Source organism: Myxocyprinus asiaticus, chromosome 18, assembly GCF_019703515.2.
Source record: "Myxocyprinus asiaticus isolate MX2 ecotype Aquarium Trade chromosome 18, UBuf_Myxa_2, whole genome shotgun sequence".
Classification (NCBI taxonomy): domain Eukaryota; kingdom Metazoa; phylum Chordata; class Actinopteri; order Cypriniformes; family Catostomidae; genus Myxocyprinus; species Myxocyprinus asiaticus.
This window is the reverse complement of record NC_059361.1, coordinates 30,216,191-30,241,653: the sequence shown is the minus strand read 5'-3', so window position 1 is coordinate 30,241,653 and position 25,463 is coordinate 30,216,191. Positions and strand designations below refer to the sequence as shown.

At 38.8% G+C, this 25,463-nt stretch overlaps 1 protein-coding gene across 2 annotated transcripts; it reads left to right on the top strand.

Annotated features, from left to right (window-relative positions):
- The first annotated feature begins 3,584 nt into the window (after positions 1-3,584).
- On the top strand, positions 3,585-24,704 carry LOC127455918 (WAP four-disulfide core domain protein 1-like). 2 transcript variants are annotated; one of them, XR_007899757.1, is made up of 7 exons: positions 3,585-4,063; positions 21,508-21,703; positions 21,869-21,952; positions 23,630-23,825; positions 23,998-24,048; positions 24,171-24,240; positions 24,333-24,704. XR_007899757.1 is itself a non-coding variant. In XM_051724101.1 (7 exons), the coding sequence occupies exons 1-6, from the start codon at positions 3,947-3,949 to the stop codon at positions 24,227-24,229; spliced, it is 648 nt and encodes a 215-aa protein (XP_051580061.1). In that variant the 5' UTR covers positions 3,585-3,946; the 3' UTR covers positions 24,230-24,240; positions 24,333-24,704. The 2 variants fall into 2 exon arrangements, 1 of the variants encoding a protein (XP_051580061.1); XM_051724101.1 differs by having other exon boundaries at positions 23,630-23,770.
- The last annotated feature ends 759 nt before the right edge of the window (positions 24,705-25,463 follow it).

Here is a 25,463-nt window from a genome sequence, read left to right as displayed (position 1 = left end):
ACTTGCAAGAAAATGTGTATCTCTCTGCTAACATCAGTTTCATACCATGTTACACTCAAGGTCATAGAGATCTTCAAGTATCTGACAACAGACACACTCAAGCCCACATCACTTACATGCACCTACATGCAAGAATCAAAGGTATTTGTTTCAAAGGGAAAGACATAAAAAGGAAGAATGGGACAGAGAGTTGAGATAGAGGTGATTTTTGTGTGTGTGTGTGTGTGTGTGTGTGTGTGCACATCACAGCATCTTTTCTTGCAGATTTATCATCTTTGAAGGGCATATTGTGCTCGGGCCACTAATTTCTTTTATTAACACATAAATCATAAAAAGTATATTCCCAAAAAATCATGTTATCCAGATAATAAAACAGAACAACCCCACAAACAGACTCAGATTGTTTATAACATCAGAGGACACTCAGCCAATACTAGCGACAGCAGTTTATCATTAAAACATTAGCGATGAAGTGTGCTATGAAAATTGCTGGGCTACACAGCTTTTGGCTCTGAGAAACAATGTAAACAGACTGTTAGATTGCAGTCACTCACAAAACTATACACAGCTTTTAATGTCAACATGAAACCGCATTTGCAACCCATTTTTCCTCTGTAATTTGATGTATTTTCAACTGAAACAGTATGTTTAATGAGAAATTCTTTTTTACGGTGGGACAAATAGGGCTTGCTGACGTAAGCTGATGAAATTTTGCTTTCATGTTGACTTTAAAAACATTTTAAAAGGACACAGTGTTTTAAATATTTAGACTCTCACTTGTAATTTTCTGGGCAAGCAACATTTAAGCACAGGAAGATGTTCAGGTTTTCTCAATCAATCAATCAATCAGTCAAGTTTATTTATATAGCACATTAAAAATACAACTGAGGTTGACCAAAGTGCTGCACAATATATAAAAAGACAACAATCAAGACATGTAATAACAATAAACAATAAACTTACAAAGATAAAAAGAGAAATGGTCAACGAATGTTAAAAGCCAAGGAAAATAGATACGTTTTAAATTTAGTTTTAAAAGCCGAGATAGTTGAGGCAGTTCTAATATGTGCCGGAAGACTGTTCCATAGCTTAGGTCCAACAACAGCAAAGGCACGATCACCACTATTCTTAAGTTTAGACCTGAGAACACAAAGCAATTCAGATTCACAGATCTAAGAGATCTCAATGAAGTGTATGGGTGCAGCAAGTCGGATAAGTACTGTGGCACCTGGTTATGGAGAGATTTAAATACAAACAATAAAATTTTTTCTAAATTTAACAGGAAGCCAGTGCAATGAAATCAAGACCGGTGTGATGTGCTCAAATTTGCATTTCCCCTTAGCGTTTTCTCACACATCAGCTCATATTTTATGGCCACATGGTTCTCATTTACACAACAGATGCTGAGAAAGATGCTGGCCAGGTCAGATCCATGATCATCATTAAATTCTCATCATATGATCATTACAAAACATTCCTGATCCGATTTTTTGTTGATAGAAGACAGCTCCAGCAGGTTGGAAACATATGATACTATCAGCGCCCCACCGACATCAGAGACGTCCCAAAGTCTTTAAAAGTGCCTCAGATCAAAGGAATGTCTGGCTATCTTTGCTCAGAGAACACATCAGAACAGCTGTACAACAGAAGACACACATGTAGTAACTTTTTTTCATTGCAGTCCTGCCATAAAGGTGTTGTATAAACTAATTTAATCTCAATAGTAATTTCTTCTTTTATTTTTTATTCAAGTTCAATGAAACAGGATTGGGCATTGCGAATGTTAGTTAAGCTTTGTAAACTGCATCCATGACATGCTGTTGATTACCATTGTTGATTCATTTTGATTTCTCCCTCAGTTAGAACAAAAAAATTAAATAATCCTGTTTACAGTAATGGCCTTAAATTGAAGTCTTTAAAGCAACGCATTGCAACAGGATAAACGTTAATATACACACCATTTTAAAACAACCACCAGGAATTACCAGACTGATCACACTGTAAATTTAGTGACAGGAGGTTGAAAGTTTTGCTGCTGAATTCGGTCAGTGCTTACCGAAATTTTAACCACTGCCCCCAGTGGCTGAAGCTGGAAGTGTTGTTGACCAGTTTCCAGATTAAATGTCCACAGAGTGGCGCCAAAGTCAAGTATTTTTAGTTGTAAATTATGTGATATAGTCAACAGGAATGCATATTTTATTAACTCTATGCCCTAACCCAAACCCCAACCCTAAACCTAACTGTCAGTTTAATCATCACATTAAATGTTTAACTGTTTCCTCACAAAAGCAGTTCATTCGGCACACTGAAGCACCTCCTCCATAAACATCCACTCAAAAAGAATGACCTATCGTCTCCTCGCCAGTGTACTGCCCATAGAATGTCTATGGGACTGCCATGTTCTGCATTTTGTCACTAACCTTGTAGGCTACCCTTGGTAAAAGGGCTCTGCCCCATCTCAGATTGAACGCAATTACTTCCTGGTTTCCATGGGACCAGATCCCATGTCTCAGAGACTGCTTGCACAATACGCTATCAGTATTAACACAGGGAAATGAAAACACATTTGAATTGATGATGTCTGATAGGGGATGGTTCTTGTCAGTAATTAGGCAGAATGGGGTTGATTTTAGGGTACTGGAAGATTTGGAAGCAGCCTGTTGATTTCCCATGTTATCATGTTGGAATTACATGCCACAGATGCTGTCTTTAATTCTTTTATATATCAATAGTGTAATCTGAAACATGGCATAAACATCCAGAGTTTGTTTAGGATGCCTTTGTCCTTGCACAGAAACGTTTCGTGATGCCCACTTTGCCGTTGACCAGAAGAGTTCTATACCGATTTCTGGGGAAATACTGGAATTTCTGGAATAATTTATATCCCTTTGGAAAATTTGCATGTATTTCCCCCTTAAGTCTTCTTATCAATACCCTAAAAACTCACAGGTGTCTTTATCCAGTAAAAGGAGTGGTGATACAGGTTGAAATAGGCTTGGCATTCCTCACTCAGTAGCAGGGGCACATGAAGGGTAGAGAGAGTGAGGGGCTGGAGGCGGGATGTCCTACTTTAGGAGGGAACCTGAAAGACTAGTGGCCCTTCCCCTGAATTCAACACATGCTTTCATTCTTTCTGGTTGATTAGCCAGTTTTATCCCGTGAAAATGAGTACACACACAGTTCAGTCACACACCGGTCACAGCGAAACTTCAGAAAAATTGTTGCTGTTACAAACTTCCCATAAGACAGACATAAATACACTTTATAGAAATAGTATGTTAAATGTGGATTTTTTTTCTAGTATTTTGCATCAAGTACATTGCATATCATTTACATTGCATTTCCCATACAAAACAAAACAAAACACAAATGTGTGTATCAGTCCTGGAAACTTCATCCAAGTCATAAAATTACCAGAAAAAGACATGGGGTCAAAGGAAAAGTGTAAGAAAATCTCATTCTCTCAACTTGGTTTTCCCTTCCTCCTCGTCCCTCCCTCCCCTTCTCTCTCTCTCTCTCTCTCTCTCTCTCTCTCCTGCTCACTCCATCCCTCACTTGTTCAAAGAGTAACCATGTGCTTTTCGTGTCAGACACATTTAACCCTCTCCACAGAATAACCGATGCACAGACAGCTGTCTCTCGCTTTCCTCGCCCTCTCTTGCTCCTTTTCTCCTTATGTGGTTCCATCTATTCTTTCTTTGCAGCTTTTTATTTCTCTGTGTGGCATTAGAAACTCTCCTGGAGAAGGAATTTATGTAAGGGAAATAAGACAGAGTCCTCAAGCAGGGCCAGCTACAAGACACACACATCTACACACACTGGAGAAAGCCACAACATAAACACATCCAACAACAAAGCAAGAAGAGGACGTCTGGAACAGAAGGACCAACTTCAAAAAGTTTGAGGATTACTGTGTGAAAGAGAGGCAAGCTGAAACAGCAAGACCATGCCGGACTTTCAGATCCGGATTGGGTTTGTGCCGGTACTGATGGTCTGTTGCTTGCTGTTGTTGGCATCTGGTTCAGGGAATGCACGCATGAGGAAAAGGGGACTCAACCAGAAGGTGAGATTTCAATGAAAATATTTGTGATTCTATTGAGATGCATGTTTGTATAGGTGTTATGGATAGTGAGGACCTATCTTCAGCAACACATCTGCAGTCCAACAATGGAAGATGTTCATGTATTATGTTGTAATATTGTAGACATTTCTTGGAGACTCTGGGAAAGGCTTACTTGGTCACACTCCTTAAAAAGAACCCTTACCAAAAGGATATTTGTGGTAATACCATGGTATAGTGATGCTATCAGATTGTAATACCATGGTATTTACATAGTAATCCAAGGTACTTCACAGAACTTTTTTGTTAGTAGTTTTTGATCTATTATGATGGATTATGATGATTAGGATCTATTTATTTATCCATCTATATTTTTTACGATTTTATTTAAGATAGTATACAGTGCAAATATGCTATTTAAAGAGGATATGGAAAATGAATATTATATATCAAATAAATATTCAATCTAATATAAATCTGCATAATTGCCACACAAAGTACTAAATTGCACCTTTTAAGGTATAAGGTCTGTTACTGAGGTGGTACCGCTTAAGAGGACCTTTTTTTTTTGTACCTCTAGTTAGAGTTTGGGGTTACATAACTGTACCCATAAGGTACACAATTGGTCCTCAGGTTATGTTATGTACTCAAAACGAGTTATAAACTCTTAACTAGAGGTACAGAAAAGGTTCCCTTCATGGTACCACCCCAGTGTCGGCCCTTATACCATTTTTTCTGAGAGTGTATTTTGGCTACATGGTACTTCAATACCATAATACTGCCATTATACATGTCCAAAAACCATGGTAGTACTATGGTACGTTTTGGAATAAAACAAATAAAAAAAAAACATTTGGGTAGAGTTGGCAAAAGTTGTCATTTGTAAGTCTGGTTTTCAGACTTCTTGGTTTTCAGAAGGTTTTTAGTTCCAATAAATAGAGACAAAGGAATGAATATACCATGTCTCTAGGACTCCAGTTGAGTTGCTGTGGATACGGTTGAATACACAGCTGGTATAGAATGTAGTGTGTGTGTGTGTGTGTGTGTGTGTGTGTGTGTGTGTGTGTGTGTGTGCAACAGAAGCAGGGGGGATTTCAGGCGGTAAGTCTCTGGGTCTCTGCTCATTAGTACTGATAAGTGTAGGTTTGACTGATAACAACTAACAAGGGATGGCAAGAGGGAATTTGCTGAATGGATATCCCTTCCTGACTGACTGAATTGCAGAGTTTTTTTTTTTTTATCATGGCACAACTGTGGAATTTAAGATTGACATTTACAAACAGATCCATTCACATGCCACTGGAAATTGACCATGCCCAAAGTTACCTCCTAGTAACTCACTTTTACAGTCATCTTACATACATCTTTTTCTGACACTTAGATCTTGCCCTTAAATGTTCTCTAATATTTATTAGTACCTTTTTATTAATTTGTCTTTCAATTTGACAATGAGACAGGCAACATCTGCTGCCTTCCCTAGCAGTCTTTCCTTTTTCTCACTTTTCTCTCTCTTTCTGCGGAGTCACTTGTTTAAACTGATTAATCATGGGCAGACACCAATATGATCACACGGGAAGTCGGCATGTTGTTTCCGAGAGGTCCAGTACCCTAGAATCCAAGTAGGTATAGCTGCAGTCCGGAGATATCCAAGTGGGGGCGGAATCTCCAAAAGAGGGCGGGGTTACTCCAGAAAGGAGCGGGGTTCCTCCTAAAGAGGGTTGTGCCAATTTCACACAAACGGGGACACCATTTCCACACACAGTTAAGGTTAGGGAAAGGGTTAGGTTAAAGGCTCCCGATATCTTGGCTGGCGGTTTGGACCTCCAGCCGCTTTTTGGAGCTCTGCCTGCAGCTATATCCTTCTTCTGCAATCAGCTATGTTATGCCGACTCACTGACAAGCGGCATTTCTTATCAAACGTTTTTGCATTGGCTACAGATTTTTTATCTTTCCTTGTGGTGCGACTGGAAGAGAGTTGTGTCAGCAGCGTGGGAGACCCAGGTTCGGATCTCGCTTTGAAACCAGGATGTAATTGTACCCACATAATCAGTGATGACCACAATTTGGAGGTTGCATTTTTCCCTCTAACAGTACATCTTTACTCCACTGATAATTAAGTTTAGGTTTGGGGGTTGGATTGGGTGGTTCAGTTTATAAAATATGCATTCCTTTCACTGTATTTCAGCCTATACAACTTTGGCGCCCCTTTGTTTACATTTCACACAGAAAATGAGAAGGATATAGCTGCAGGCAGTGCTCCAAAAAGGGGCGGGAGCTCCAAACCGCAAGCATTTTTGGTGAGACTAATTTTACCTAAAGAAAACTCAACCTGCTGTTGCCAGTTTCACTGTGAGATCAGTCTGCAGACACAGTACAGCACTGTTATAGCAATGAATCATAATTAGGTTCATTTTGAGGGTAATTAAGATCTATATACTGAGACCTCTTTAACAAAAGCAGCTATAAGTAGGCGAACTTTCCCAGTTTCGGTGTTTTGTAACACAGCATTGTTGGTGAAAAAAGACAGTGGGTTTTGAGTCAGCATTCTGCTGAGCTGTGTGTTCTGGGTGGGCCCAAAGCACCAAGCGGTCCAAAAGTCATCGTGGTCCAACTGGCTCCCAGCTCACTCGTGACTGCACACAACCATGGGCAATTTATCCGTTCAGAGTTTTTTGTGTTTGGTCAAAATGCTTGTGATTTAGCATTTTAGGTTTTTGTAGCTCAATAGAAAACACTGATAAACATAAGGGCATGCAAAACTCAGAATCAGTCATTTCTGATCTCTTTTGGGAGTTTTTTTAGGTTCATCTTTATGAAACTACTGTCTTACACTGATGATGGTTTAACGGATCATATGTTTAAACAATGCTGTAAGGTTATAAAGATAAATATTCTCATTTATGTTTGTATAGGTAGCCATTAGCCATCAGAGCAGGCTAATGGCTTATATGGAATTACTGCTTTAGTGTGGCATATAAATGCACGGTTTCTCACAGTGTCTCTGCAAAACATGTAATGGCATGTGAAGGAGGGTCGTCTCAACTCTGCTTTGACCACACAGCCCCATCAATCTCTGAGATCCATGCTGATGATTAAAAAGGCCAAGCTAACAGAGATGACAGATATTTCAAGGCTACCTGTCAACAATCTCCTGAGGGGATATGGAGTGTCTGTCCTCCTGTCAGACTCCCATAGTGTACCCTTACTATATTCCCATAAAATTATTTTTATTTATATGCTTAAATCAAGACGGCAATATTTGCTTGCATGGCAGGTTATTTTTTAATTTGGTTGTATTGGTGAATGGATGTAGCATATCAATTAAAGGAATAGTTCACCCAAAATGAAAATTCTCTCATCATTTACTCACCCTCATGTCATCCCAGATGTGTATGATTTTCTTTCTTCTGCAGAACGCAAATGAAAAAAAGACTATCTCAGCTCTGTTGGTTCATACAATGCAAGTGAATGGTGACCAAAACTTTGAATCTCTACAAAGCACATAAAGGCAGCATAAAAGTAAGTCTCAAGTGGTTTAATCAATGTCTTCTAAAGCGATCCAATCAATTTTGGGTGAGACCAGACCAAAATGTAACTCCTTTTTTTACTGTACATCTGGCCATTGTAGTCTCTATGCATGTGCAGAGTGCTAGATGGCGCTAGGAAGTGTAATCAGGCTTGAAATCATGATCGCCAAGGTAAGTCCAAATTTCAAGATTTATAATGGAAAAAGAGTTATATTGTGGTCTGTTCTCAACCAAAACCAATTGGATCACTTCAGAAGATATGGATTTTACTTCTGGAGTCTTCTGGATTACTTTTATGCTGCCTTTATGTGCTTTTTGGGGCTTCAAAGTTTTTCATTGCTTTGTATGAACCTACAGAGCTGAAATATTCTTCTAAAAATCTTTGTTTGTGTTCAGCAGAAGAAAGTAAGTCATACATATCTGGGATGACATGAGGGTGAGTAAATGATGAGACAATTTTCATTTTTGGGTGAACTATTCCTTTAACATACCTAACTTCTCTTCTACATTATTAAATATTATGTTCTTGAAGAGGAAATTGACTCTAGCCAAGACCCATCTGGCCCATTAGGAGTTAAATCAAAAGCAGTTGTACAGCAGTCATGTGTCCTTGGTCCCAGTGTGAGCTGAGCATTAATCCCAGTCAGCTGAGGAGACCATGTTTAAATACTAATAGTAGGCCTAATTTTAGAGCATGGTTGATTCACTAGTGACACAAAATAAAATAAAATCACACATAATAACTTTTTTCCCCTTTTAAAGACTATAATTCTCACACAAATATTTAAATGTATTCATTCTTATGTTTATACAACATACATGAATGCTTCATTAATGGATTATTTCTAAAATTAATGGCCCTTTTTCTGGAATTTTATTATTATATAGTCCTAATTTGGCTGTGCAGGCATTATTTAGTGTTTTACTCTTAGACTATTGTTTTTCCAATTAACAGTTTTTATTGATTCACACACTTGAAACAGAAAAGCAAAACATATATTCATAGAATCAACTATAATCCCCATTATTCCCTTTCCCCCTCCCAATCCCCAACCCCACCCTGACCCTCAACAAATATCCCTGTGGTAACAACTTGAGTTACACACAAAAAGAAAAAAAAAAGAAAAAAAAAAAGAAAGAAAATATATATAAAAAAATAATAATCACACACATTTAAAATTGCACATCTCTCTCCACTGCCCAAAAAGGCCAAATAGCAGCCCCATTTTTTAAACAAATCTAAGTTGCCTAGCCTTCTACATGACATCTCCTCAAATGCCGCTACCCTGCCCATCTCTGTGCACCACTCTTGAAATGAGGGCACTCCAGCTGACTTCCATCCACTCAGAATGATCTGTCTGCCGATCATAACACTGGCTAGGAACCAATTTTTTATGCATTTATCCCCTATATTAATGACCGCCCCATCGCCTAAAATACAGAGTCTGGGGCAAAATGAAATTTGAGTGCCTAATATGTCACACATAAATCTCTGAACCCTCAACCAAAATTCTTGGATCTTAACACACCACCAAAAAACATTGGTTGTGTCTCCATCTTCTGATTGGCATTGCCAGCAGGTAGGTGTGTCTTTAAGACCAAGCCTATACAATCTAGAGGGGGTCCAATAAAATCGATGTAAAATCTTAAATTGCATAAGGCGCACCCTTGCATCTCTAGATGTAGATGTGACGTTTCTTAGAATCCTAGCCCACACTCCCTCCTCCAATACCAAGTTTAAATCTTTCTCCCATAATCTCTTGAGAGAAGCTGAAGCTCCGTCCCCAGACTCCGAATTAGCATGGAGTAATACACTGATGCCTCATGACTTTTTCCAAAAGCAGTAATCAACACTCCCAGAGTATCTGCCGCTTTAGGGGGGTGTATGCTACTCCAAAAAATTTGCAGCTGTAAATACCTGAAGAATTGAGACCTGGGAATCACAAAATGCTGAACCAGATTTTCAAAGGATCTCAACACTCCGCTCTCACATAGGTCACCGAGCGTATTAACCTCCCTCACAATCCACTCTGTCCAGCAGAAAGGGGAACTATTAATACATAATTTTGGGTTCAGCCATATGCTCGAAGCAACATTTAAATAAATGTCTGAATTGAACACTCTGGACTCTTTTGTCCATATCGCGTGCAAATGCGAGATAACGGGGTGTAACTTAACTTCTCCGGTTAGTTTGATAGAAAGGCTTTGCAATGGTGAAATAGGGGCAAGAACTTCTTGTTCAATACAAAACCAAGGAGGGGCTCTCTCAGGTGGAAGTAACCAATGAGCAAACTGTCTGAGACTGAATGCATAATAATAAAACAAAATCTTGGGTAGGCCTAGCCTGCCTTTGTCGTTTGGCCTATGTAACTTATTGAAGTGTAATCTGGGATGTTTACCATTCCAAATGAAGGACTTCGCTATGCTATCAAATTGCTTGAAATAAGAGAGGGGGATATCTATACGAACCGATTGTAGCAGGTAGTTGAATTTTGGAATACAATTAATTTTAATAACATTAACCTTCCCAGTTATAGATAAATGTAATGAAGCCCACCTGCTCACATCACTCGAAAACATTTTTATTAAAGGGTCAAAATTGACACTAACTAAATCACACAGATTTGCTGGGAATAAAATGCCCAAATACTTAATGCCCTGTTTGGGCCACTGAAAGGTGCCCTGCTGAAAAGCCGTTACTGGGCAGTATGCTGTCAGAGCCAAAGCTTCAGATTTAGACCAATTCACTCTGTATCCTCCTTTCTTATCGTGGCTGCTAATGGTTCCAGGGCAAGACAGAACAATAAGGGGGAAAGCGGGCAACCTGCCGGGTGCCCCTTTCCAGAGTTAAATAATCTGAAATTAATCCATTCGTTTGAACTGCCACTACCGGGTGTCTATAAAGTAACTTAATCCTCCCAATAAAAGTATTCCCGAACCCGTACATTTCCAAAATCCTAAAAAGTTAATCCCATTCTACCATATCAAACGCCTTTTCTGTGTCAAGTGAGATGGCAGCGACCGGAGTCTGATCGTTCGCCACTGCCCACATGACATTAATGAAACGCCTAATGTTATCAGAAGAGTTACGGCCCCGAATAAACTCCACCTGATCTATATGTATAAGAGATGTCATATTTTCACTTAATCAGTTAGCCAACATTTTTGACAATATTTTAACATCTAGCTGGATCAGGGAAATTGGACAGTAACTCTTACACTCACTTGGATCTTTGTCCTTTTTAAGAATCAGACTGATCCGGGCTTGTGTCATGGTTGGCGGAAGCTTTCCATTCTTTAATGATTCAGTGTAAACTTCTAACAAAAGTGGAGCCAGTTCTGTAACATAGGATCTAAAAAATTCAGTGGCAAAGCTGTCTGGCCCCAGAGTCTTGACTGTAGGCAAGGCCTTAATTATCCTAAAGAGAGAGACAATCCACTCATATTAACATTTGACATTTTGACATATTAGAAAAAATAGATTGTGTGTCCAAAACAAGATTATAAAGACCACATTCCAACATTAGTGCAACCATCAAAACCCGAACATCCCCCAGAACCAAACAAACAGAAAAAGAAAAGCGTGCGCATTAACCCAGCGCATGACAGCACCAACTGGTGTCCAACCCTCTAAATTCAAACAGTCCATGCACGCCTACGAGAACCCCTGTGACAACTTTGCCATCGGATTACTAAAGTCCGGTGTTTCTATACAAATTTTGTGAGACAGAATTTCACGGCAAAAGATAATCTATAAAACAAACTCCAGCCAATAGGTGGAATAAACACAAAGAGCATGTAGATTCATCCGTAAAACTGTCCTGAAGGTGTGTTACTTTACAAAATAAATTCCAGCCGCTAGGCGGAACCAGCACAAAAACAGCATGCAGATTCGTCAAACAGTCAAACGACTGTTCAGTGAGCCAGTCCAGTCGGCTGCAACATGAGTGCAAACAAATGACTTAATCACTCCAATGTCTTTGCAATAAATACTCCACAAAACAAACTCCAGCCAATGGGTGGAATAAGCACAAAGAGCATGTAGATTCATCCATAAAACTGTCCTGAAGGTGTGTTACTCTACAAAATAAACTTCAGCCGCTAAGCGGAACCAGCACAAAAAAAGTGCACAGTTTCCTCAAACAGTCAAGTGAATGTTCAGTGTGCCGGTCCATTCGGCTGCAACGTGAGTACCACAAGATGACTTACTCACTCCATTGACTTTATGAAGGACATCGCTTGCTGTGGGCATGTGAATGTTTTACGGCCATTCTTAGCATCTATTCTCAATCTGGCCGGGAATATCAGTGCAAAAGCGACCTTCCGTTGATGCAAAAGTTTCTTGCATTCCTTGAATCGATCACGTTTCTCTCTTGTCGAATTCGTAAAGTCTGGGAATAAGAAAATGCTGTGGTTTTTCCAAGAAAGCTTTCCTTTACTCCTCGTCTCACGTAACACAAGATCTTTATCGGATGATCTCAGAAATTTGGCCAGAATTGATTGGGGCCTTCCTCCCTCTGCGGATCTCCGAGCAGGAACTCTGTGAGCTTGCTTGATTTCCAGCTTATGGCCTGTTATGTCGAGCAGATTCGGAAGGAGCCCATCCAGGAATTTCACCATATTCTTGGTTCATAAATGGGCCTTACATTCATAGACGCAGCTGGCTTAAATAAATTATTTATTTTTTTCTTCAGATTTTTATTGGGGTGTAAATTTCAATAGGATAGTTCCTTTAAGTCAATGTTTCTCTGGCCATTCACAACCCTGTGATGTTTTTGAGTGGAGCTGATGTTTAGACCAAGATATCTTTAGTTTGTGATTATGTTCTAAAACTTAAGTATGATTTACAATACAGTCCTCTACCACACACTGGTTACTCATTACCTTTAATAACAAAAAAACATGATGCAATTGAGTCATTAGTGTGGTTAGAAAATAATGTCCATCAGTGTCAAAGTTGCCCACACTATGTCCCAGAGCATTTCAACAATGAGGCAATGAGATAAACATTTTTATTAAAATAGTGGCAGCTACATTTCTTAAAGGAATTTACCCATCCTCATGTCATTGCAGATTCTTTCTTATGTGGAACGCAAAATGAGAAGATGTAATGAATATTGCAAAAGTATCATAGAAGTAGTCAAAAGTATCATAAAAGTAGTACATGCGACTTGTGCATCATATTCCACATATTCTGAAGACATACGATAGGTTTTATTGAAAAAGGTACTTTATGAAAATATTGACATGCTTTGAGCATTCATGAGCGCTATGAGCCAAAACATTATGACTGCCTGCCTAATATGCTGTTGGTCCTCCGCGTGCCGCCAAAACAGCGCAGACCTACCAAGGCATGGACTCTACAAGACCCCTGAAGATGTCCTGTGGTATCTGTCACCAAGACATTAGCAGCAGATCCTTCAAGTCCTTTAAGTTGCGAGGTGGAGCCATCCGTGGATCGGACTTGTTGGTCCAGCACATCCCACAGGTAATATAATAATAATAATATGTTTAATTTATATACGTAGTGCCTTTCCAGAGCTCAAGGATGCTTCACAATAAAGAACAGTAACATAACAAACATATAGACAGTCATATGGACAGTGGACAGCTGCCCAGTCTGGAACAGAAAGCAAATGCAGTTGCATATAGCAGATAACAGATCATACAAACAATTAGACACTTCAACTGGACACTTCAATCCAGTATAAGTAAGAATACAAATACAATGAGCAGTACATGATGCATATACACATTATTACTAATAATACTGAGAGAACAAATAGGTTTTGAGCTTAGTTTTGAATTCAGTGACGCTCAATCGGATTGAGATCTGGGGAATTTGGAGGCAAGGGCAACACCTTGAACTCTTCATCATGTTCGTCAAACCATTCCCAATCAATGTGTGCAGTGTGGCAGGCTGCATTATCCTGCTGAAAGAGGCCATTGTCATCAGGGAATTCCATTACCATGAAGGGGTGTACCTGGTCTGCAACGATGTTTAGGTAGGTGGCCCATGTCAAATTGACGTCCACATGAATGGCCGGACCCAGGGTTTCACAGCAGAACATTGCCCAGAGCATCACACTGCCTCCACCGGCTTGTCATTTTCCCACAGTGCATCTTGGTGCCATCACTTCCCAAGGTAAACGGTGCATACGTACATAGTCATCCACATGATGTAAAAGAAAACGGGACTCATCAGACCAGGCGTCCTTCTTCCACTGCCCAAGGTCCAGTTCCGAAGCTCGTGTGCCCATTGTGGGCACTTCTGATGGTGGACAGGGGTCATCATGGGCACTCTGACCAGTCTGTGGCAAAACAGCCCCATACGCAGCAGGGTGCAATGCACAGTGTGTTGTGACACATTCCTCCCATAACAATCATTGCAATTTTGACTTGTGCCACAGTAGAGCTTCTGTCAGTTCAGACCAGACAGAATAGCCTTCGTTTCCCTTGTGCATCGATGAGCCTCAGGCACCCAACACCCTGTCGCCGGTTTTTGGTTTGTCCCTCCTTGGACCACTGTCGGTAGGTACTCACCATTGCTGACCGGGAGCACCACACAAGCCTTGCCGTTTCAGAGATGCTCTGTCCCAGTCGTCTGGCCATAACAATTTGGCCCTTGTCAAAGTCACTCAGGTCTTTACTCCTGCCCATTTCTCCTGCATTCAACACGTTGACTACGAGAACAGATTGTTCACATACCATCTACTCTATCCAGACCTTGACATGTGGCCTTGTTAGGAGATGATCAACATTATTCACTTCACCTGTGAGTGGTCTTAATGTTTTGGCTCACCAGTGTACCAGAGTTTCCGCTAATACATTTTGGTGCCGGCCAACGTGTCTGGGAAAGAAAAAGTTTGCTGGACAAATTGGAAAAAATCTGGTTATCTCATTTTGGTGTTTATTTTGCAATGTAAATGCAATGGACTATGCATAATAATGCGATACAGGCTAATTTATGACACATTCAACTCAACTGAACAATAAAAACGTTGCTTGATTATAACTGGTTTTTCATTCAAAAAATAAAAAATAAAAATACGGCCGCCATTAAATTAGTGTCTAATTTAAAAAAAAACATTCAATAATGGGGCAAAACTAAACAAAACAGCATAGTTTCTTAATGTCAAATAATTTCTCTTGGCTAATTACCTTGGCTCTTTATTTTTATGACTATTTTCGTCCAATTTTTCATAGCACAAAAGTGCTTTTGCTGCCAAAGTGAAGTCAAATGTGTCCAATGTTTCTCTACAACTTGAAATTCACATAAGCCTGGTGTCCTTCTCTCCAAAAGATGGCAACGCAAGGATTTAATGCGATTCTGAAGTGAGAAGCTTCACTGCAAGCACACAAGACGGGAATAACGCAGACTGCTTATGTTAGTTTGCAGGATAGTCGCGGATTAGGACTCTGCAAGCTTCAGGACAGTTATACCTCCGTGGCAGCGAAGAGCTGTTATGAATGCACGGCGTCACACTGTACAGTTGTGGCATCAATAAAAGGGGTTGCATTGTGCTAATATTTTCGCCGGATATTGTGTCCAACGATGTTTGAATTTGTTGGACATTAGGATATTTTAACGGTCAAAAAACGGTAATTACCAGCTAACGGAAACCCTGCAGTGGACATAGAATTCTGTCTGCAAAATGCAGACTTCTAGACCTCAATCACAGCACACTGGTGAAACTTAAAAAGAGAGGAAGGGGGCTATTTAGTTCCCCTATCTTAATTACTGTAATGCTTGCTTGAAAAAACACACTACAGAGCACTAGGTATGTCAACATGTATTTAGTTCAAATCTTATTGTCTGTACTAACAGGGGCCCCAACTCAGTGAACCTGAAGGATATAGAGCAGTAACAGGGTGAAGTTACATTTTGAATGAGAAAAGAAGGATGTTTTGTGGTTCCTTGGAGGGTGAGGTAATGTATTTTGCAGTCCTTTTGGTGCATTGGTAACGTTAACATAATGGCCTCCTCTCAGTTAATTGTGCACACATTTTTCACCAGACAAGATGGATCTAAGAGGGTAAAATCAAGTAAATTGTAGGTACACAGTAGTTAAATAGAGAGAATGTTTTCAAATATTTTGTGTTCTTAAAGGGATAGTTCACACAAAAATGAAAATTATCTCATTATTTACTGAACACAAATGAAGATTTTTAAAAACAGAAATTATCAGCTCTGCAGGTCCATTCATTGCAAGTCACCAGGGTCCAAATTTTGAAGTTCAAAAAGCATATAAAGGCAGCATAAAAGTAATCCACATGACTTTTTCATTTTTTTTTTACTATAAATCTCCACTTTAAAACAGCCCTCCTAAGCACTTTTGTCTCCTTATCTTTTGTTTTTGGCAATTTGCATTCTTCATACATATCACCCCCTACTGGGCAGGGAGGAGAATTTATAGCAAAAAAAAGGACTTAAATATTGATCTGTTTCTCACCCACATCTATCATATCGCTTCTGTAGATATGGATTTAACACACTGGAGTTGTATGGATTACTTTTATGTTGACTTTATGTGCTTTTTTTGAGCTTCAAAGTTTTGCTTTAACAAAATAATAAGCTATGGACCAAACTTGTACAATTATTATCAAGAAACAACCATGCTATGAGGGTAGGGAATAGGATGTTTTTCAAGGTCTTGCATCAGTGAGGAACTAAATTGTTAAAATTATCTGTTAAACAGTACTTGGTATAGAGCCTACAAATATACTGGATTTGCACATGTATGGTCGTGTGACTTCCATTCAATAAACACATGATTAAGAGTGACTTCCATTCAATAAACAGCTCATACAGCTTTTTGTGATGACATGTAGTCAGGTTGGTTTGCATTTGACATCACAGAAACAAACAGCTGACATTATGGCAACTAATCACAATGAGGTCCCTGAAGACCTCAGACTCTCTAAATTCTGAATGTTCCACTACAGCGCAGAATGATTACAGTACTGATATCTTCTGAGCAGGAAATGAGAGTTTGGGATAGATAAACCGAATAGAAGCTTACAGTACAGCACAAGGGGACACACTGTTGACAGGAAGAGCAAACTACCACTTCCTCTGTCTTATCTAGAAACTCTTGGGAAATTGTACATTACATTATGGTTCATTATGAGCAGTGATATTAGGAAATCATTAGAAAGCTGGCTGATCCTAACAGTCATGGCTATTTTACTGTCACCATTGGTAAAAGTTTCTGAATAGTATGTAGAATTACTACGGCACTGAATAAGGTTGTAATTCAAACTAGATTTTTTTTACATTTCTGAAGAATATGTGAATTATGCATTGCTATGCTGTTGCTAAGGTGTTCTGAGTGGTTACTTACATAGTGGTTAAAGTTCAAAGAGCCTTTATGATATTCTGGTCCCTATATAGGGCTCTGTTCCCTCTTTCAGTTAAAGTTTTTTTTTTTTTTTTTTGCCCATTTGATCATCCTCTGGGCGAAAAGTGTACATCTAAGCACTTAGAACAGTGATAGCATGACTCTTGTAAGTAGTACAAATAGTTTAGGACCAGTTACATATCAACATATCTCATGATAACTTGAAAAAGCTCGGCTTTTATTCCCATAGATAGTGACAATAAAAAACTGAAATTCAAATTGATATAATATAGGCATAGCCACCTATCCAACACTTTATTTAGGTTTAGGGTTTGGGTAAGGGGTTAGACTTTATGGTTAGGTTTAGGTTTGGATTAGGGGAAGGCAGATTCATATTTATATTCATGAATTTCAATTCTTTAGTTTGCACGGGCAACATGATCAGATCCAAAGAGACTCATCCATTTGAACTTTTTACCTTCTATATTACTTTCTTTTTAAAAAGTGTTTTTATTTGGGGTTTCAAACCCTGGTTTCCTATGTCATAGGTGGTCTTCTTAACCTTTTCCCTACTGTGGCTTTCAAGATGCTTTTGGCTTGGAGTTTTAATAAGTAATAACTATGGGTTTGTAAAAAAACTTTGATAAGGAACTCTTGTTTTAAACCAAAAATAAAAAATACAATTAAAAAATATATACATTTAACTAGTCTTGAACCTAGGCCACTTACATCATTAGTAGCTTTCTTACCCACTCCTCTATCCTGGTATGGGTTAGGGTTAGGGTTAGGTTAGCATAACAACATTGTTCGTTGGTTCAATTAGATTTCTCTATGGACGTAAAAGTCATACGATTCTGTACAAGCCAACATGTATGATTTCTTATGATCTTGTACTATTATTACAACTTTGGTTTGGTTGGTTGGTTGGTTACGCAGTTTACTACTTGTAGTTTAATACTTGCCTTAGCAAACACCACTACTGATATACACGATCAGCCACAACATTAAATCCACCTGCCTAATATTGTGTAGGTCCCCCTCGTGCCACCAAAACAGCGCCAACCCGGATCTCAGAATAGCATTCTGAGATGCTATTCTTCTTCACATCATTGTAAAGAGTGGATATCTGAATTACCACAGACTTTGTCAGTTCGAATGAGTCTGGCCATTGTCTGTTGACCTGTCCCATCAACAAGGCATTTCCATCCACAGAACTGCCGCTCACTGGATGTTTGCACTGGATGAAAATCCCAGGAGATCAGCAGTTGTAGAAATACTCAAACCAGCCCATCTGGCACCAATAATCATGCCACGGTCCAAATCACTGAGATCACATTTTTCCCCATCCTGTTGGTTGATGTGAACATTAACTGAAGCTCCTGACCCGTATCTGCATGATTATATGCACTGCACTGCTGCCAAACGATTGGCTGATTAGATAATCGCATGGATGATTGTTGGTGCCAGATGGGCTGGTTTGAGTATTTCTGTAACTGCTGATCTCCTGGGATTTTCACGCACAACAGTCTCTAGAATTTACACCAAATGGTGCCAAAAACAAAAAACATCCAGTGAGCAGCAGTTCTGTGGACAGAAATGCCTTGTTGATGAGAGAGGTCAACAGAGAATGGCCATTCTGGTTTGAACTGACAAAGTCTACGGTACCTCAGATAACCGCTCTGTACAATTGTGGTGAGAAGAATAGGGGTTGGCACTGTTTTGGGGGGACCTACATAAAATTAGGCAGGTGATTTTAATGTTGTGGCTGATCGGTGTAATGCTCTAAACTTCATGGGTTACAGACTCACAGGGCTTTGCTGTTGTGCCACTGATGTCATCCCTAATGTATCAAGAGAGGAAGCTTTTTCAGCCGAGGAGATCAAATATATTTATGAAAATAGGTCCAAATTTGTGGGCAGTTGTCATGAACTCAATAGTCTACACAGGTCCAGATAGACACACAAAACACAAAACACGTTTTCTTTAGCAATAGCCAAGACAAATGGTTCAATGCATGCAGTACGGTTTTTTTTTTTTTTCCTTTTTTTTATGCTGATGCAGCTAACTGAACTGTTGGGCAATCCTCCACCCTCATTTTGATTTTGCAGATCACAAACCCATAATCTAATTAGTAAACAAAATCACAGCCACATTTCAACTTGGACTTGAATAAAACGCTCTTTGGAGAAGAATGAAGAAATGTATGCCAGCACCTCTAGCTCCCACAGAAACAGAGAGATACATGTCTGCTTTCTTAACAGATCTCGTCTGGAATTTCAGCAGCAGTATGAAGTTTATACCTGGCCAGTTTCAGAGAAGAATTGGTGAATTTGTTGGCCAAACTGTAAAAAGAAGAGAGAGAGAGAAATGAAGGGAAGTGGGGAGAGAATGGAAGTGAGAGGGAAAGATATTAGTTGGACTCTCAGAATAGAATTCACCCCTACAGTACCCCTTCTACAAATGGAAACCTGGCTCAGACAGCTCTATGAGCCCATTGAAGAACCCATGGGAGGAAGAAAACTAGAGTAGAAAGACACAGATTTAAGATGAAAAGCCATTTTTTCCAGCAACTGCATGAAAAGGATTATGTTCCTGAACAGTATATCCTTTATATTTATTGTGCTACATCTAAGGCATAGGCTACAGTGTTACATGGCTAAATCTTTCCTGCCTTCATCCCGACCTTCAGCCAGTATTTTTGAGCTTGTACTTTTCAGAACATCGAAATGGGCTTAATGTACCCAATACATAACTCAATAAGGATCCAATGTTTTCTATATCAATATCTCCATTCTCTATTTACAGTGGCACCCAAAAATGTTTGGACGCTTAAGCCACACTTAAAAATGTATGAATTTCTTTGCAAAATATTAAACCAAGTGGCATCAGCAAATAAATTCTGTCAGACCTTGTCATTTTTGCAATTATTTCAACAAAAGTCACTTTAGTGGATGTGTAAGGTCAGTTCCCCTCTTCTTCACACAGGTTTCATAATACAGTAACCACAGGTGTTCACATGGACAAACTTTGTTCCTTTAAGTTGGTCAACCAGAAAGTGTCCAATTGATTTTGTCTTCATTTTGTATAGTATATCTATTGTTTAATCATTTAAAACTTAAACTTAAATGAAAAGTTAATTAATATTCTTGTCATTTACTCACCTTCATGCCATCCCAGATGTGTATGACTTTCTTTCTTTTGCAGTACACAAATGAAGATTCTTAGAAGAATATCTCGGCTCTGTAGGTCCATACAATGCAAGTAAATGGTAACCAAAACTTTGAAGCTCCAATAAGCACATAAAGGCAGCATAAAAGTAATCCATATGACTCCAGTTGTTTAATCTATGTTTTCTGAAGCATCCAATCACATTTGGGTGAGACCAGACAAAAATGTTACTCATGTTTTACTGTACATAGACCAATTCCATTGTTTACAAAATGGTAGCAGATTGCCAGCAAACTGTGTTCAGTTTGACAGATTAGACTATTAAATGAAAGTATGACACAAAACCATCATAAATACACAAATATTGTTAGCTGTACAATTATTATAATGATATGAGTTAATAACATACCTGTAATAATGTTCGATATAAATGTTCGCTGCAAAGTCATGAGCTGAAATGATCTCCTCAGTCCAGTCAGCTCTGATGATGGCTTGAAGTCACAGTCATCTACGAGAGCCTTCTAAATATTTTTTCAACAACGGATTCCCATAAAAATGTACTGTTTGCATATGGTTTTTGCCACCACTTCTGTGTGTGACGTAAGCGGTGACGTTGCTAAAGGAGTGGTCTATAGAGTGCTAGATGGCCCTAGGAAGTGTAATCGAGCTTGAAATCATGATTGCCAAGGAGATTTCAAATGTCAAAATTTAAAGTGAAAAAAGTGTTACATTTTGGTCTGTTTTCACCCAAAACTAATAAGATCACCTCTGAAGATATGTATTTAACCACTGGAGTCTTATGGATAACGTTTAAGCTACGTTTAGGTGCTTTTTTGAGCTTCAAAGTTTTGGTCACCATTCACTTGTATTGTATGGACCTACAGAGCTGAGATATTCTTCTGTAAATCTTCATTTGTGTTAGGCAAAAGAAAGAAAGTCATACACATCTATGATGGCATGAGGGTGAGTAAATGATGAGAGAAGTTTAATTTTTTGGGTAAACTACGGTATTCTTTAAAGTGAGAAGAAACGTATTTTTGTGAGATTTGCTTAGAAAGTGTGCTGGTGCTATCTGTTTTTAAAATAAATGCCACTTGGTTTGGTATTTTTTATCTAATGACACACATTTAGTGTGGCCCAATTGTTCAAATACTTTAGGGGGCACTTTTCTCTTTTTGTCTACCTCAGAGGTGGCTGGCCAACCTAAAATCTTACCATAATGGGTGCTGCGTCTGCCCGTACAGGAATAGATCATTAAACACATATAAAACTTACTGAGATCTAACAACAAAAGTTTATCACAGCTTACCTGCTTCCATCTGTTTAGCACAAAATATGTGCTCAAAGACTAAACACCTAAATTTGCTATAAGAGTGTGCTTGATATGTTTGTGCATGTATTTTTTCCTCAGGACTACGAGTACCCCAACCATCCCGAGACCACTCAGCACCAAAAGAACGACCGCTGCCCTCCGCCGCCCCAGATGCTGCCTGAGAAGGCCTGTGAGGTGCCGGGCTGTCGGTCCGATTCCGAATGTGAGAGACACAAACGATGCTGTTACAACGGCTGCATTTACGCATGCCTTGAGTCAGTGCAACCTCCACCAGGTGAGAAAACACACTGTCTGCTCTATAATCAACAAAGGCAAAACCACAGACACTCAAATCAGAACAAATGGATTTTAAAATTAAATATTATTTGTTGCGACTTGTGTGTATCATGTAAATCGGATCGCTGATCATTTTGTCTTGTATTGATTTCTTATTTGCCAGTGCTGGACTGGTTGGTGCAGCCCAAGCCACGGTGGTTGGGAGGGAATGGCTGGCTTTTAGATGGACCAGAGGAGGTTTTGCAGGGTGGGTATTAATTTATTAACATGAATAAATTAATAAACGCGCAGTCACAACACGCAGGCTCACCCTGGTGCTAAACCATTAATTGTCTTAAGAGATATTAAGAAATATGACTCGTTTCTCCATTAATTCAGATCCAAACATTAATCAAACAATGCATTTACTGCTATGCTTTGCAGCGACACTGCCATCTGTATGTAATTCACTGGTACTACTGTCTGTAGTAGGACAAAACTCGCATATGAACAATTTACAAAATATTCACTATAAACTCTTATTTTTCACACTGCTGGGGCTCAAACCATGACATTATTACTTTGTCAATAATCTTTGTCATGCTTGTACATGAGTAGTTGACATGAAATACTGGATGACATGCTAGCCTTTACTACATGTAAATGTCGTAGACAGCACTTTGCTAGTTCTCTTACATATACACATACATCTAATTCAATGGATCCACAAAATACCTAGATAGTGTCACATTTTCAAAATATTTTCAAGACAGTTAGACAATAATAGAATACATTTTTTATATATATATATTTTGTCATATATCAAAGAGATAATGCAACAAATCAGGACAAATCTAGAACAGGATTATTACTTTCACACTGAAGTTTATGAGTCGCAACTGGCTGTCAGACACATATTGAGCTACACATAACACATAATCTACACATAAAATACACATAATCAAAGCATTTTCTCAGGCACTTATTGAGTCTAAATAGATGCACAAGTTACATCATTTCAGTAGTACACCCAAATGACAATAGTCGTATCATACTGTTCATGTGTTGTACTTGCTATAGTTTACTTCCACCTTGTTGTTCCATTAAATAGCAATCACCAAAGCAACAGTGCCATCTTGAGTAAGAAATAGCATGTACATTATAATATGTATTTGTATACACATATGGGATAAAGATAATTCACCATTGTTGCACAGAAAATGAATGTAATGTAGTAATTATAGTTTATGAATTTAGTACTCATTTCTCTTGTTATAAACAAGAAATAGATATACTGTGATAGTAAACTTATATAGATATGAAATAATCATAAAAATGTAATTTGTAGATGTGCAAAAAAAAAACACAAAAAAAAAAACAATTACATACATAGGGTCTCTGATGACCCTATACACTTTTGGTACTTAAGCCATCATATTTATTTATTTTCAATTTTTATTTAATTTTTTTTTTTTTTTTTTTTGTGTTACACTTCATAAAAGAGAGATTGAGGAATACTAAAGAGGTGTGGGCACAACTCCAAAAAAATGGATGATGTACAGGTGGTAGAATGAGGTCCCATGTCACTAGAGACCAGAGGAATGCGTTTAAGGTTAAATTATGCATGCAGTTCTATGACCTCATATTAATTATGAGATTATATGGAATATGTGTCATTTGAAAAAAGCAAAAAGGGGATTAAAACAGTGAAAAACTTAAAAGAAATGGTGAACAGTAACAGGACCTGAGATATACTCTTTCTACATGCCATACTGCATCTAAAACTATTTTAAACAGCATTTACTACCCAAATTCATATCGAATTTTAACCCAAAGTCTTAATGTTATTTTGTTTTGTTTTTTATGCATTAACAGACAGACATGCAGTGGCACAAACCAGTAATCAAACATTCTAACTGACTTCACTGTGTTTTTCTATATTTAGCTGAGGCTTGCAGCACCACAGAGGATGGAGATGAGCCTTTGCTTTGTCCCACTGGTTATGAGTGCCATATCATTAACCCAGGAAACCCATCTGCTGGGATCCCAAACCGAGGCCAGTGCATCAAACAGCGAGGAAACTCAGGTCTGCAGGAACTCCACACCATCATCCACCATCCATCCATCTACTCACACATACAGTATGTTGTCAAAAATAAGGCTATACTAGCATGGTGGTGATATACATATTCATAGCACAACTAAACAGGATTATAATCTCAGTAACTTCAAAAACCAAATAGATAGCAGCTAATACATTTACATAAAACATTCATACAATAAACAAAATTGTAATAACTGTTCTCCCCCCAGATGGACGTAGCCTGAGACACAAGTACTACAAAGATTACAAGGATTATTTAGGTTAGTATGACCACCAGTTTATCTGATATCTTTTAGCCACAGGGAGGGGAAGTGTAAAAGTATTAATCAGTGATAGATTGACAATAGACTGGCCTTTAATCTGTGACATCTTTATTCAACAGGAAGTAACTCCAACAATGCAGTGAGCTATGAGAAAAATCAACACAAGCACTTAGGCTGAGACAGAGATGAGTTGAGTTTCACTAATAAGAAACAACCCTGAATTTACATTTTTGTGATTGCTGTTTTACAAAGAGGCATCAACTTTTTCTTTATTCTTTTAGGTGACTGAATGTGGATTTTGTTTTATGGGACTGTTATAACCACTTACCCTTATACCTGAACACTGCCACAGTGAAACTGGTCAAGACTTTCTCTTCAGCCTAAACCAGAGACAGGTTCACATCTGGTGCTCAAACATTGTGACAGAAATTAAAAGCTAAAAATGTCCTACCTCTTACAAAAGCCAGCCAAACATATGACAGACAGTATCAAAAGCTAATACAGTGTCAGTATACATTAGCACTCATTGTGTAAATAGCACATGCCCTCAAAACTAACCATATTTACTGAAAGATTGATTGTTTTGACACAAAGCAGGCTTACAGTGCATCCGGAAAGTATTCACAGTGCTTCACTTTTTCCACATTTGTTATGTTACAGCCTTATTCCAAAATTGATTAAATTCATTATTTTCCTCATAATTCTACAAACAATACCCCATAATGACAACGTGAAAGAAGTTTGTTTGAAATCTTTGCAAAGTTATTAAAAATAAAAACGAAAAAAAATCACATGTACATAAGTATTCACAGCCTTTGCCATGACACTCAAACTTGAGCTCAGGTGCATCCTGTTTCCACTGATCATCCTTGAGATGTTTCTACAACTTGATTGGAGTCCACCTGTGGTAAATTCAGTTGATTGGACATGATTTGGAAAGGCACACACCTGTCTATATAAGGTCCCACAGTTAACAGTGCATGTCAGAGCACAAACCAAGCCATGAAGTCCAAGGAATTGTCTGTAGACCTCCAAGACAGGATTGTATCGAGGCACAGATCTGGGGAAGGGTACAAAAAAAATTTCTGCAGCATTGAAGGTCCCAATGAGCACACTGGCCTCCATCATCTGTAAATGGAAGAAGTTTGGAACCAACAGGACTCTTCCTAGAGCTGGCCGCCTGGCCAAACTGAGCAATCGGGGGAGAAGGGCCTTAGTCAGGGAGGTGAACAAGAACCCGATGGTCACTCTGACAGAGCTCCAGCATTTCTCTGTGGAGAGGAGAACCTTCCAGAAGAACAACCATCTCTGCAGCACTCCACCAATCAGGCCTGTATGGTAGAGTGGCCAGACGGAAGCCACTCCTCAGTAAAAGGCACATGAAGGACTCTCAGACCATGAGAAACAAAGAT

What these genes read in the sequence shown, in the direction of transcription:
- LOC127455918 (XM_051724101.1), top strand. Translation starts at nt 3,947, where the DNA reads ATGCCGGACTTTCAGATCCGGATTGGGTTTGTGCCGGTACTGATGGTC. An exon ending in CAAACAGCGAGGAAACTCAG is followed by an intron (nt 23,771 to 23,997) that starts GTCTGCAGGAAC and finishes TTCTCCCCCCAG; the next exon opens with ATGGACGTAGCCTGAGACAC. An exon ending in AGATTACAAGGATTATTTAG is followed by an intron (nt 24,049 to 24,170) that starts GTTAGTATGACC and finishes TTTATTCAACAG; the next exon opens with GAAGTAACTCCAACAATGCA.